The 13,907-nt window shown below is 45.1% G+C and overlaps 1 protein-coding gene across 1 annotated transcript in view; it reads left to right on the forward strand.

Annotated features, from left to right (window-relative positions):
- COX10 (cytochrome c oxidase assembly factor heme A:farnesyltransferase COX10) overlaps positions 1 to 11,002 on the forward strand; it is a 95,816-nt gene extending 84,814 nt beyond the window's left edge. The window contains exon 7 of the mRNA XM_054645118.2: positions 8,729 to 11,002. Within this exon, the coding sequence (XP_054501093.2) occupies positions 8,729 to 9,171 (443 nt within the window). The 3' untranslated portion in view covers positions 9,172 to 11,002. The remainder of the gene's footprint in view (positions 1 to 8,728) is intronic.
- The last annotated feature ends 2,905 nt before the right edge of the window (positions 11,003 to 13,907 follow it).

Genomic DNA, 13,907 nt, shown 5'->3' on the forward strand with positions numbered 1-13,907 from the left:
ACATTGCAGATCCACAGTGGCCCAGGAGCCATAGGTATTACTGCACCAAAGAATATTTATCTAAAGAGACTGTTCAGTTTATCAGATGCTCCACTCCTGGTCTCGTTCCCCTGAAAGACATCTTGTACTGATTTTCATTCATTTTCAGAAATTTAAATAATTCCTCGGGGTATGGAATTTATAGACTCAGTATCAATTGTAATCATGTGGAGGCTGATTTTTAAATTGCCTTTACTTTGTAATTCAAATTGTGTTGTATGGTAGACATTAATTATGTCAGCCAGCATCTATTTACAAAAGGGGATTTAAAAATGGGCAGTTCTTATCAGCTAGTGACATTTGGCAGATGGATGGTTTCAGTAACAAAAAAAGGAGAATAGGAAAGAGGGGGGCCTGTGCCCAACCTGCCAAAGGCTGGAGTCTCTCATACTTTCCCTGGTATAGCACTTGTCTGCCAGGAGGAAGGAGAGCAAAACAACAGCTTAATTGCATGCAAAATTAGCTTGAAGATCTTTGTGTCCCTTCCAGTTAAGCACTTGGAGCTTTCAAAGCCCCTTGATGTGGGAGCAGGTCTGGGAGCCAGCCGCCAGAGCAGGGCAGCTCCAGCATCCCACTGCCGGAGGAGAGGAGGCTCCGGCTATAAACTCCCACTGGTAAACTCAGCTTTTCAGGGTTTCACTTCCCCAGATGAAAGAGCAGAATTTGTGGTCTGTTCCAGAGGAAACAGAGATATTCATGTCACTGACATATGAGACTTGGAGCTGGGGGCCCAGGAGTATGCTTTGTGGGGGTAAAAACTGTAAAAATGAGGCAGAGGGACAATACTAGTGAGCAGCTGGTCTGAATTTAGGACAAAAGCCAGTGGGCTATTTTTTTCTTCCTTTCCATCTTCATAAGAGACAAAAGAAATGGCAGCTCCACTGCTGGGGCACCTGGGGACCGACCCCACAAGTTCACAGGCAGTATGCCCTTTGCCTGGTTCTCTACCCTGTGTGTGGCTGATGGGGTAGCCCTGAGCCCCTGGGTGTGAAACACAGCACCCACAGAGAAATCAGGATGGGGGGATCAGCAGGAGGGACTTGGGGGAAAGAGGTGGCTGATGAGGAGCCCCTGCGTGGCTCTGCACATTTGCAATCCTCTGCTGAGTCTGGTCCTTTGGTAAATGCTTCCTAAACATATTTGCAAAAGACTATATTTTCATCTTACCCAACAGGCTCTTCTTTTATGGCATCTATTGCTGGGGTTAGCTAAGGCGAGTTATATATGGTATTGTTTTCTCAGCCTTGCCTGTGTAATGAAAGGTGTTTCCCTGTGAGGCTTTTGGCTGCAATAACCTGTTGTGTGTCACACAAGAAGTGCACATGCCTGTGTGTATCCATACACACACAGCTTTTTTCTATGTGGCAAGCATACCTCAGGACATCTGGCTTCCTTCTGTTAAAGGCAGAAGCTGGGAACACTCTCTCAAGGTGAAAAATCCCACAGCCAACTTCATTTCCTATTCCTGGTGGATGCTGAGGATCTTTTTGTTTTGCAGACAAGTCAAACATACGGCCAGCACCCCCTTGCCTTTCAGTGCTGCTGCAGAGGAGTCTATTGCAGCCCCTCGATGCTCCTGCTCCACAGGCCTTTTGTGCCATCCTTCAAAAGAAACAGCTATTGAAACCCCTGACCATGAAGCTTTTGAGTTTTCCAGTGTTTTCCTTGTCCCCCTTGGTTTCCACGACGGTGTAACCTTGGAGGGGCACAATGCAGGCTGGGCCGTGCATCCCACAGTGACAGCCAGGGCCATTGTCCCAGCCCAGGGACCTTGTGTGCAGCTTTAGAAGTGACACTTTCTCTTTCTCCTCTCAAGGCTGCTTCGCCACTCTCGTGCCATCCAGCACAAGCAGTAGCATCTACTTTTGTTTTCCAGTGGAAGCAAAAGTGCTGATTGTTGTCTTGCTGTGGTGCTAATGTGGGTAAAGCAGAGGGAAATTGCATCAGTTTGGTTAGGGTTAGTGTCTAGGTAATTCCCAAAAGTCTTTATGTTTGAGATGGCTGCATAATTGCAAATTAGGATGTAAATTTTGGCAAGCTAATCCTGTTCCTAATTCTAAAGACAGTGGGAAGAATTAAGTAGCTGGTAACATTTCTCTTCAGAAGGGATGATATCAGGACAGTATCTTGAACACTTGTAACTCGAGGTCACTTGATTAACAATCATTTTCCATCACCAAAACGAGCTGAAGCACAGGCAGTAATGATTGTACCTTCCAGCTCTCCTTCACAAACAGAAAATGCAACCAAAAGCTGGACAAACCAGTCCTTCCGGATCAGGACATCACAGTGTGTTCTGGCCATGACTCTCCAAACCACTGTGCATCTTTGTACCAATACTCCGAAATAATCCTGTAAAATTGTGTTGAACCTGAAGTGCGCAACTAGGCTTTGACAAGATTTTAAAATCTTTCTTTACCCCCAGAATTGCTCACAGTTACAAATCTCCAGGGAAGACTACTGTGTTAAACTTCTAGATGAGCACAGAAGAAAAGACAGAAAATAAAGGGTTTGGACATGTATTCTCTACATTTCTTGTCAATTTAACATCCTGTGAAACTTACATAGGACCGTGGTAAAGAGTTTGGGACTGGTTATGTTAAAATTTCTTGTAGAAAAGGTGGAAAAGGCCGCCTGAGACAGCACGGGTGCTCGCAGGCAGGTGGATACAGCTGGACCAAGTCAAATCTCTGAGCTCTAATCTACCTTGTCTGAGTTAAAGAGGAGTAATTTGTTCAACATCTTTTAAGGGAAGAGAGCCAGTTGTGTGCTATCAAGTAAAACGGTGTGTGGTTGTTTCCTGACTATGATCCATTAAGAGGCTGAGCTTACACTGCCAAAGCCTTCCTCTCCCTACAGCAGCCAAACCCATACCCGTTTCCTAGAGACAAAAGGCCAGTGCTTTCCTCTCTTAAGTCACAGCTACCAATGTCTGGAAATAATTTTAAAATTCCTTCACATTATTCAAGGCAGAAGAATTACTAAAATTGTGCTTTAAGCAAAACAGCATTCTTAGGTTGCCAAGGCAGTAAACACCAGCTTTGGGAAATGCAGTTAAGATTTCAACATCTGTTTTGGAGCTGATATTTAACTATTCCATGTTTATTTTAATGCCTGGTTGGCCACTTTCCTGTTATACATATGCAGCACCAGAGCAAAGACAGAAGGAGCAAGTCTGTTCTTGAACTGATGCTACAGGTAGCTCCCGTTCCTTATTTTTTTGTTTTATTGATTAAGTGCATAGGTGTTTGTCCTATGCACTTAATGTCTGCAGCCTGAACATGATCTGAGATGTTTGCAGAACCCTGTGCAGTGGGAAACCACTGTGTGTTCTTTACAGTACAATGAGAAGGGCAAGAAGAGAGCACATGTTGTTCCTCTGCAGTGTGTTTTCAGGAACATGGTGTTGATACAGCAGTCCCTGCAGATAATCTGGGACGTTTGTCCTGACTTGTATGGACAGGCCCATGTTCGCCTGCTTTCCCAGGCTGGCCAGACTCTAGCTGATCCTGCTCCTGAGTCTGGAGCTTCCACAAACACACACTGTGCTCCAGCCTGTGCCCCCCTGTAGTTCAAGGACTTTTCTTTGCTGGAAAAACCCATCTTCAGAAATTTTTTGAGAGTTTCAGCTGGACCATTGCAAAGTGTTGTGCCTCATTTAAGCTGAAATAATCCATCTCTGGGTGAAACCATCACTGTGGCTCCATGTGCCAACTGGACAGGTACAAAGCTCTTTGATGATGAAAGGTATTGCCAGCATGAAAGAGGCATATTTCAAATAGTTACTTAAGAGAGTGCCATCCTCAACACGAGACAGGCAGAATTCAAACATTATTTCTGCCCTTTAGTGGTTAAGAAGGTAGGTTTGCAGTCCTCAGGTTGCTCAGTTTGCTCAGAGTTATGTTGGCACTAGTAACTCAGCAGCTGTATGTACTTATTCTTTCTTGAGTAAATGTTGTATGAACTTGAACACTATCCTTTATGGGACATGAGGAGTTTGGGGAACTGGCATTTGATCTGGAGCTTTTAATCACTGTGTCACTGATGTTGGTGTGAGCTCAGGGTGGGCAGGACAAGGAGCTGTTGATGCCTGAATGCTCTGCTCTCCTCTCCAGATGTTAACCAGTGGTCAGAGCCCATAGCCTGCAAGGACTTACACCCAAAAAAACCATTTTCCAGCCTCCTCCTCTTAGGGGCTCTTCTTGCCCAAGGACTTAGTCTGGCTCCTGCACTGACATTGCTCTCTCATCTGAGATTTGGACCATCCAGCAAATGGGATCATCATAAATTGCTCTAGAAGGAACAAACCATGAAGTTTGAATCATGATTTATGAAGAGCCACATGGCCTTCTTAACACCTTAAAGAGCAGAACTTTAGAAGGGTGTGCTTCTTGCTCTTGTAATTCTGAAAATTAGACTGTCAGCTGCTGCAGTTTGCAAACCTAAAGTCACTATTTCCTTTTGGAAGTCTCATCTCACAATTATTTCGAAATCTTACCCAAATTTATTGAACTGTAAAACATCCAAGCAGTTGCTGAATGACTGTGAAATTTAGTGTCCTGTTTGTTTTAGGAAAAGTGCAATTTATAAAACTTCAGTATTTCACTAGATGAAAATATATTTACAGAGAGAAAGAACCATTTTCTACCTTCTTCAATGCCAGCTGACATTTTTGCTTTATCTTACATATTAAAATAAAATAAAAATCTCAGCTTGTTCTTGTTTATTATAAAGGAGATCTATTATTATTTAAATAAATCACAAAGAAGAATTTAAGAAAAGAAATAATAGCTTAACCTTAAAATTCATGAGGAATAATAAAACCTGTTATTTATCCTGAGCTCTTTGTGTGCTTTAGGACCTACCTGGTTCTCTCCGATCCTGGAACTTTTGAGATGATTTAAGACAGTGAAAAGAGATGAAAGAATAGGAACTCAGGAAGAAGATATTTTATTCCTATTTTGCACACAAGAGTGAAAGAGTTCTGGAGACCTGGGCCTTGTTTTCTTTAGGTGGCCATTTTTTTCCAAAATCAAATAGGACTGATCTGACAACTTACTGGGATTTCTAAGTGTCTGCTGCATCTGTCCCAGGTTCTCACACTCAGAGAGAAGAATTCGTCATAAATGGGCTCAATTGCAGCAATTAAAAATTTGGCCAAAAAGACTAGGGAGTTTGGGATACCCATAAGCTAGCCAGGTATTTGTGGTCCTGGAATTTATGAACCGTTGCAGAAAAGCAGACAGATCTGAGTTCCTGTCAGTCTGCCTGTTCTCAGATTTCCACAAGCTGTGGAGGAACCAAGAGACCCCAAGGTGCTGGATGTCTCTGCATGTCCCTGGGTGTCCCTGGCTGTCCCTGGGTGCTGGCTGTCTCCTGCTGCCCAAGCAATGACTCTGGTCTGACAACCAGCTTTGCTTTTGTGAACCCTGTGGCAGGTCCATGTGTTCCAGTTGGGAACAACCTTGTCTGATGTTCATTTAATCGTAAACGCTGTAGAGAAAAGGGAGATTTGCAATGATTAAACTGAGTTCCCAAACTGTTGGGAACAGCACAGAGGCCATAGAGTAGATCCGCTCTGTTTAGAATCAGATTAGTCTCCAGAGTTTGTCTCACTGTAATATTGCTTAAAAACACTGCTGACTTAATTATGACATAGTTAACATTCATCTAGTAATTAAGGAGTATTACAGTGTCTGCTCTGGGCTTGACAGGATTCCTACTGTGAGCTCATCTGATGCTGAGTTGTACTGTACCATGTGTCGTGCTTTGCAAGTCATCAGTCTTATGTGACACTTAAAAATCTCTGACAACCCGACAATCTCCGCCTAGGTCAAGGAAATTACAGGATGTCCCAGCACATGGGAACCAAACAAAAAGATTGGGTCAGTTAAAGTCCTCATAATGAGCTATTAAATTGTTTCACTGTTCAGCTTCTCTGTAAAATATCAATTATCTCAATGGTTGTAATGCAATCAAAGTAATTAGATTCCAAAGGCTTGCATGTAAAAACCAGAGCTTTGTAAATGGGAATCCAGCCTCAAGTATTTTAGTTGTTCTGTTTGTGTTTAAAAGTTTCTCCAGATGACTTTTTTTAATGGTGTCATAGTTAGGGAACTGTTAAAGGGCTTTGTGTGTTTGAGGTTTAGGGTGTGTTTTGAGCTTGGCTGCGTACAACATTTGAACAACTAAACAAGCAAAATCTGCATTAGAGGCGAAACCCAGGGACACAGACACAGGTCTGGAGCCGTGGGAAGCTGGGACAGCCTCTGCTCCATGTCTTAGGCCCTGGCTTCATCTGCTTAAGAGTCGTTAGCTGATGGATAATTGTAGCTTACCTTTACCTAAGTTCTGAACAATGACAAGCTAGTGTTTCTAAAGCACTTCAGATGTGATACTTGAAAAATACTGCTCTCTTAGGTGAAGCACATTCAGGATCTTGCCTCCATTAATATGTTTTACAAGCATAGGAAAAATCTTCAGAGTGACTTATGACAAGCACATTTTCCCTATTGTGTCTCCTAATGGAGGGAGAACTGCTCCTTCAGTAAGTTTAATTTTGGTTTATTTCAGCAGAGCTGCTCCCTCAGGTTTCAGCAGAACTGAATCAAATACTGTTCTCTTAGGGCCAAATTGACTTTTCTGGCTATGAAATTCTGAAATTATTGGTAATTTTGGGGTACATAATTTTCAGCTGTCTTAAAAGGTTCCAATTGAGAAAAGGTGCTAACATCCATGTCAAAAAAAAATCTACTTTAGAAGAATTGTGTAGCTGGATTTGAAGCATTTTGGGCCATAGACCAGGAGGAAATGGAGTAACCTAATTGTGGCCTTCCAGTACCAGACGGGGCCTAAAAGAAACATGGAGAGAGACTATTTACACAGGTCTGGAGTCACAAGGGGAAATGGCTTCACACTGACAGAGAGTAGGTTTAGATTAGATGCGAGAAAGAAATTCTTCCCTGTGAGGGTGGGCAGGCCCTGGCAGAGGGTGCCCAGAGAAGCTGTGGCTGCCCCATCCCTGGAAATATCCAAGGCCAGGATGGAAAGGGCTTGAAGCACCCTGGTCTAGTGGAAGGTGTCCCTGCTCATGGCAGGGAGTGGAATGAGATGATCTTTAAGTTCCCTTCCCTGTGATTCCCATGGAATCACCTGGAATTTGTGGCAGACAATGTTGTTCTGAAAGCTGCACACCCAAGGTACGTGTGTCTGTCTCTGTGCTTCATGTAATCAGTTTCCAGAGGTACATACTCACTTCAAGGAGTATTTGTTACTTGTTCGAAAAGCAGAGAGATGCGTCTTTTGCATCACTTCTGCATTTTAAGCTACTGGTAACCTGCATGAAGTCTTATGGAGAGTTCCTTCACGAGTGATAAGGTAGGGGGGAAAAAAAGGCAATTTTGCAAACCGAGATTATTACTGTTTGCATGACAGCACCAGTGCGAGTTGTGCTATTAGAGACAAGAACTAGGCATGCACAGCTCCAAGAAATAGATGGAGAGGAAATGTGAACCATGAAGCTGTTCAGAGGACACAGTGACTTGGGCTTTGTCAGAATTGATGGAAGAATTTGCTGCTTCTCTCAGGTCATTAAGATAATGCTGGATGCATGGCTCCATTTGGAGAAGAAGTTTCCATAGAGAATGAGTTCATGGAGGCAGGCAGATACAAAGAAAGCATTTTAATGCGAGAGCAGAGGCTTTGGGAGCTGGGTAAACAAAAGGAAAACCCGGAATGCCCATAATGTTGCAACAGCCTTGGGGGATTTTTTTGTGCCTTCAAATAAAATTAGTGAAGGGAGCTTGGTCTGAGGGCCTCCTGGAGGCTCATTAAAATTAGCACATGAGCTGCTTCTGCTTCAATAAACCCTGTACTGTGTCCCAGGAAGAGCTGTGGAAATGTGGTGCTTCCATAGCTCCTTTTTAAATGTGAAAGTAGTTAATTGGTGTGAATAGAGTTACTTGATCAAACTGATTAGAAGTTTCTGCAATTGGTTTGAAGGAATAAGTTCTCCATCTCCTGTTAGTTCATTAACAGCTTCTGCCAGTTCTGCCCCTTGCCCAGGTCCATGATGGAGCTTGTGCTGTGCCGGGAGCAGTTCCCTCCCTCATCCAGTGGGCAGACAGAGGGCTTGGCCTAGCTCCAGCCTTCCAGGGTGTGGTGTTCCCCAGGTCTCAGGAGCAGCAGTTTGTCCTCCTTGTCCTCTGTCACTGAGCTGGGCTCCCTGTGTCTGGTTGATGCAACCACTGCTTTGCCCACTAGCTGTTTTCTTGTCTGGACACACCAATTCAGGAATCTGCGAGTAGGATCTAGAGGCTCCCAGGAATACAGTCTCTTGCCCAATTTCGCTTCATTCCCACCAGTCTTCCCTCAGGTAGAGACAGTTGGTGCAGGAACCAATTAGCAGTAGTTCTTTAGAAGGAAGTGACTTGCTGAAATGCTTTTCAAATTAAGTGCTCCAAAACCAGATAAACCACCATGCTCCAACCCTGTGTGAATGCCATGAAAACCAGAGGTTCCTTATCTCATGGGTCTGCCCTGTCCCTGTACAGAGCAGTGCCACCAGTGTGCAGTGTCACTGGTGTCACAGGTGAGTAGCACTGCCCTCTTGCAAACAGGGTGTGACATCTGAGGTCTGTGTGTGGCACTTCCTGCAGGGGATCATCTAACACTTTCTCTCCCACTGCAGGTGCATTACTGTTAGGAGGGATCCTCTATTCCTGGCAGTTCCCTCACTTCAATGCCCTCAGCTGGGGTCTGCGGGAAGATTACTCCCGAGGAGGATACTGCATGATGTCTGTCACTCACCCAGGGCTGTGCAGGCGGGTGGCTCTGCGGCACTGCTTGGCCTTAATTGGACTCTCAGTGGTGGCTCCTGTCCTCAACATCACCACGTGGACTTTCCCCGTCATTTCGCTCCCTATCAACCTCTACATCTCCTACCTCGGCTTTCGGTTCTACAGGGATGCTGACCGCAGCAGCTCCAGGAAGCTCTTCTTCTGCAGTTTGTGGCACTTGCCAATGCTGCTGCTTGTCATGTTCACCTGCAAGAAGTCGGTCCTGGAGAAGGAAGACAAAGGCAAACTACACGGGGGAAGTAATGAGATGGCCGTGGAAATTAGATTGCCTTAAATGTCAATACCTGTCATTCTCATGACATATCAGGTAGTATATTTTAGTGATTGCAAGGGGGAATCCTGTGGGAATCTGTTTGAAGAAGAATCATTGTGCCTAGCGACCACTTCATGTGATAATTTCGGGGGGGTTTTTTTGAAAGGGAATAGTCAGGAGAGCATTAAAGCATTCAGGGTCTTAGGCCCCTTAATTCATCACAGGTTATGATTTAGTCTATGCCAGAAGCACATCACTTTGGGATGGCTTTCCTAAGTCCCTGTGAGTCATGGTCTCTGTCCTCATGGGTAGTTGAGGTAGTTAAGTTAGGAAGTCGCATGCTCACACGTGCTGCCTTTAGCACTGGCAGCCTTGGTGAAGCCATCAGGAAGTGACCAATGAATGATTTCTCACCCTTCTCCCCAAGCACCCTTTCCTTTAATTTAAGCTTTGAAGAATATGAGAGGGTGAACTCTTCTTCTCTGAATCTGTGCCATCCCTGCACTGGCATTACTCCAAGGCCCTCAGTTTTAGGGTTTTTTTCAATCAGCTGCTCCTCCCAAGGTTCCCATTCACCTCAGTAGATTTTTAGTTCTCATACACCTGGCACAGTGCTAAAGGAGTGAAGAAAACTGTCTTTCAGCACAACACACACAAGCATTTGAACAGCTCTCCTGTAGCATATCCCTTGGAGCCATTCTACTGTATTTCCATCACAGGGAACTTCTGACTCCCATGTGGTTTTATGTCATTAGTGTTTGAGCCCTGTGTGTCAGATCTTCAGCTGGTAAAAACCACCATCACAGTTTATGGCAGAGAGGCTGTGAGTTGTGGGGAGGTGAGAACCAGAGCTGGGTGGTTGTAAGGCTTTTCCATGTTAATGTGTCTTATGCCAGCCCGTTGAGTCTCAGCATCCTTAGACAAGCTCTGGACTGGCACCAAGAGCTTGAGCTGTGGTTAATGTCACAGTGTGGGTGGTGGCTCAGAAGAGCTTCGCTTTGGGGGTGATTAATAGGTAAAGAAACACATTTTACAGAAAAAGGGCTGGGGATTTTAATCTAACAGAATGTTCACTTGCTGATGCAGCCAGTGTGTCTCTCTGAAGCAATTATTGTGGATGGTCTCCTGAGAAGAGTGCATTATCCCTGTTAAATGATACACTGAAGAACATTTCTGGTCACAGTTTAACGTGCTTTTGATCCTGCTGCTCAGCTGTGGCTCACCCTCATCTTGCCTGGAGCTGACTGTGACCTCCTGGTGTGCTCCCAAACACAGCAACATCGGGGGCAGAGACAGTGGTGATATAGTTTATTGTGGTAGTGCCTGTTATGACTTGATGTGTTTTCATGCCAAGATTTCTTTCCCATGTGGAGAGGGACTGGACAGCAGGATGAGCACTGATCCAAAGATACAGCAATACCTGAAAAGGAAGACAGTCTCGAGCTTGTTCTCAAATGAAGCCCCTCAGGAAACGTCACAAATCTTTCACCACAGGTGTGTCACGCTGACATAAAACCTTCCCTGGCTGCTCTCATGGACCAAGCCTGGCTCTTGGTCTCAGTTATGCTGGTGTAACTCAGGAGTGACACAGTTGAACCTCTGTTTTCTGGCAGAGGTGCTTGCAGGAGCAGGGCCACCTGTTTCCATGGCTCTTAAACAATTGCCTGCAAGATTTGGTGACTTGAGTGATTGCAGGTGACAAGATGGAGCTCTCTCACTGTCTGACAGCCTCCATTGTGCTCTACTTACTGTGGGGGTCACTTTGTGGAACTGTATGGAAACTGTGCAACTCCTGAATTTGTTTTAAAAATGCATCCAGTCTTCTCTGCAATAAAGTGCATACTGTCCAAAATGAGATGAGTGCTCCAAATCTGTTACAAACTATTCACTTCTTGTTGAAACTCTGGTCGAGTTCAGTTAATTGCAAAGGTATTTGGTAGTTTTGGGGCACTTCTCACAGCAGCAGTGTTCTTGACCACTGTAAGAGTAGGGACAGCTTGTGAAATACTGATTTGTTGTGCAAGCAGCACACAGAAAATAAATCACATGTGAGTGGAAGGGGTTTGTGTGAAACAAAAGAATTTGGTCAACCTTTAGCTGGGAGATGAACCTAAAAAGAGCAGATGGCTCACAAAAAACCACATATTTTCCTCCCAGAGGTAGAAAGTGGTGCTGAGACAGAAGGATTGTGGGTTTCTCCTAAGTCATTATAGAGCCAGGCTTCAGATGGCCTGCAATTCCCAGGTGCTGCTGAGGAATTCCATTCTGATTAAAGGTCTCAAGGACATGCCTGTGGTTGTGTTCTGAAGAGAGTCATCTTCATTTCTTGGGCCAAAATGTGTAACATTCACAGGGTTCAAGGCTGGACAGGAGCTTGGTAATAATCACTGAATGTCTGTAAAATGCAGGTCACTGGGTTGCACCAAGATCTCCACACCCAGTGAGTCTGGCCTTGAGGGAAAACATGGCTTTAGAATCTGTAACTGGGATTTAAATGTAAGATAATATCTTATTTAAATTTCTTATTTAAAAAGAAATGCTTTCTTTACCTGAGAAGTGTTCTCAGCCATGCTGCACATTGGCCACGTGTCAGGTGTCCATATGCTGCCATTTTACTGCCTTTAGGAAATTTTGCTGTTGCATGTGCTTTGCAAGCACCTTGCCAAAGTGAAGACTTAGCAGGAGATGAATATTGCAGTAGGTGCTCTCAAGTCTCTTTTTCGGTATTGCTGGTGCCACTATGGAAAATGAAAAATTCTGAATTGTCTGCCATCTCCCGAGGGTGTTTGTGGTCCCTGTGATCCCCCAGGAAGGACTAATGTCAGCCATTCCCCCTCTGGCACTGCTGACATTGCTGCCCAAATTCTGCAGGGAAGGAGGCAGGTGAGGTGCGTGAGATGGGATGGCTTTGCACAGGAGGTAAACCTGGGCTTTCTGCATTTCTATGCTGGGCTGTGCAAACATCAGGCTTTGAGGACTCCTTGAACCCGGAACAGCAGTGGAAATGCAATGTTGTTTTTCCCTTATCCCATCTGGATAATTTGAATATGGTTGTTTGTCACTCTTTATCCCAATTACTCAGGAATGACTTGTGAACTGGTTCTGCAGAATCACAGAATGGTTTGGGTTGAAAGGAGCCTTAAAAGACCATCTTGTTCCAAGCCCCAGCCATGGAATACCTGTTCTTTATGTGGTAGTAAAGAAAATAGCAGTGGGGTGCTGTATCCCTCCTAGCCCTTGGTCTACTGGTAGCTGACAGGGTCCCGTCTTAGTGTTGCTGTCACAGGAGGCAACTCTGCACCACCAGAAGCCTGTACTGAAGCTCATGGAAGAATCTAAACCAGTGACTCAAGAGGATGAAGCTGGGTTTTGTCTATTTGGACTTTAAATATTTTGTGTGGTTTTGTAGATAAAACAGTAGCCCTGAGGCTCAGGAGATCTTCATTCTTTCCAGATCTCTGTAGAAGAAATGCACTCCAGCTGTAAAATAAAGATGGAGATACTTCTTGTTGGAGAAGGGAACAGCTCATGTCTCTGTCAGCCCACACCCATTGTTCTGAGCAGCCCTGCAAGGTGAGTGCTGGGTAAGGCTTTGAGGAGTTGCAGGGAGCCTGGCTCCCCTCCTCTCTCCTTTGCCCTGACGTTCAGCAGATCACAGAGCGCAGCACTGGCCTGGCAGGGTGGTGTGGGGAGCTGAGCTACGTGTCTGGGAGTTGCCCTGTGCTCTCAGGTTCACAAGGAGCCCCAGGCTTTGTGTGAGCTGTGTATGGTACCCCAGCAGAGCAGATATCCCGGTACCCCTGCCAGGGAGGCATCCCAGCACAGTCGGCAGTTGCTGGAACAAAACGCTCTGCTCTTTGTTCCAGCATGAGTGAAGAAACCCAATCCCTGTGCTCACAGCACTTTTCCTTCTCATTTTCCCCACTGGGCTTTTTTTCTCACTTCCTGTATCAATCTCTGATATAATCTGCCCCAGCAGAGTCACACATTCACACTCTCCTGGCTCCAGCAGCATTTCCCACTCAGCCAGGCCATGGCACTTCAAGGCTTACACAAAACACATGCCCTTTTCAGTCTGACAGTCCCAGAAGAGTAGGAATGGAAGCAGTGATACTGTTAGAAATCATCATTACAGACAGAAAGCATGTTGTCCTGGTTGCTCTCCAGAGTTGATTAGATATTCCCTCTTCCTAGGAAATGCAGGGTGTCTACAGAACTCTTTGCTATTAAAACAGAGATACCAGCACTGTTTCCCTGCAAGCAGCTCTGCTGGAGATGGTAATTCAATAAGGTCCATTGCAGGCTGTCCCCAATGGCATTTTGAGTCATGGAATTTCTTAACCAGGCAAAGAGCCAGTCCCGGTGAGGGCTCATGGGATGCAGGATGCCACTTGTGCTGTCCGTGGGACCTTGAGTCAATTATTTGCCTCTTGGTGCTGCAATTCCTTCTTCCCATCATGGCAAGGTCAGTGCTGCAGGGCAGGGCTTGTCCCCCCGGGGAATGTGTCAGATAAAAGATAAGTCAGAGTCTGCTTCTAATGTTCATCATCTCCCAAACAGGGTTTGGGAGGGTGAACATGGGGTTAATTTGGAGTCAAAGGCCACAACAGTGTTGGGAGTTCAGAAGTGCCATTAGTGATGACCCTCCTCCCTGAGATCCCTCAGACTGTACCCTTCTGGATGATTCTGTTGATGTTTTTTAGTCCCCTCTGAAATAAAAGTACTACAGGATTCTATGGCTCCAACAGGAGGTCTAG

Source organism: Agelaius phoeniceus, chromosome 19, assembly GCF_051311805.1.
Source record: "Agelaius phoeniceus isolate bAgePho1 chromosome 19, bAgePho1.hap1, whole genome shotgun sequence".
Taxonomy (NCBI): Eukaryota; Metazoa; Chordata; class Aves; order Passeriformes; family Icteridae; genus Agelaius; species Agelaius phoeniceus.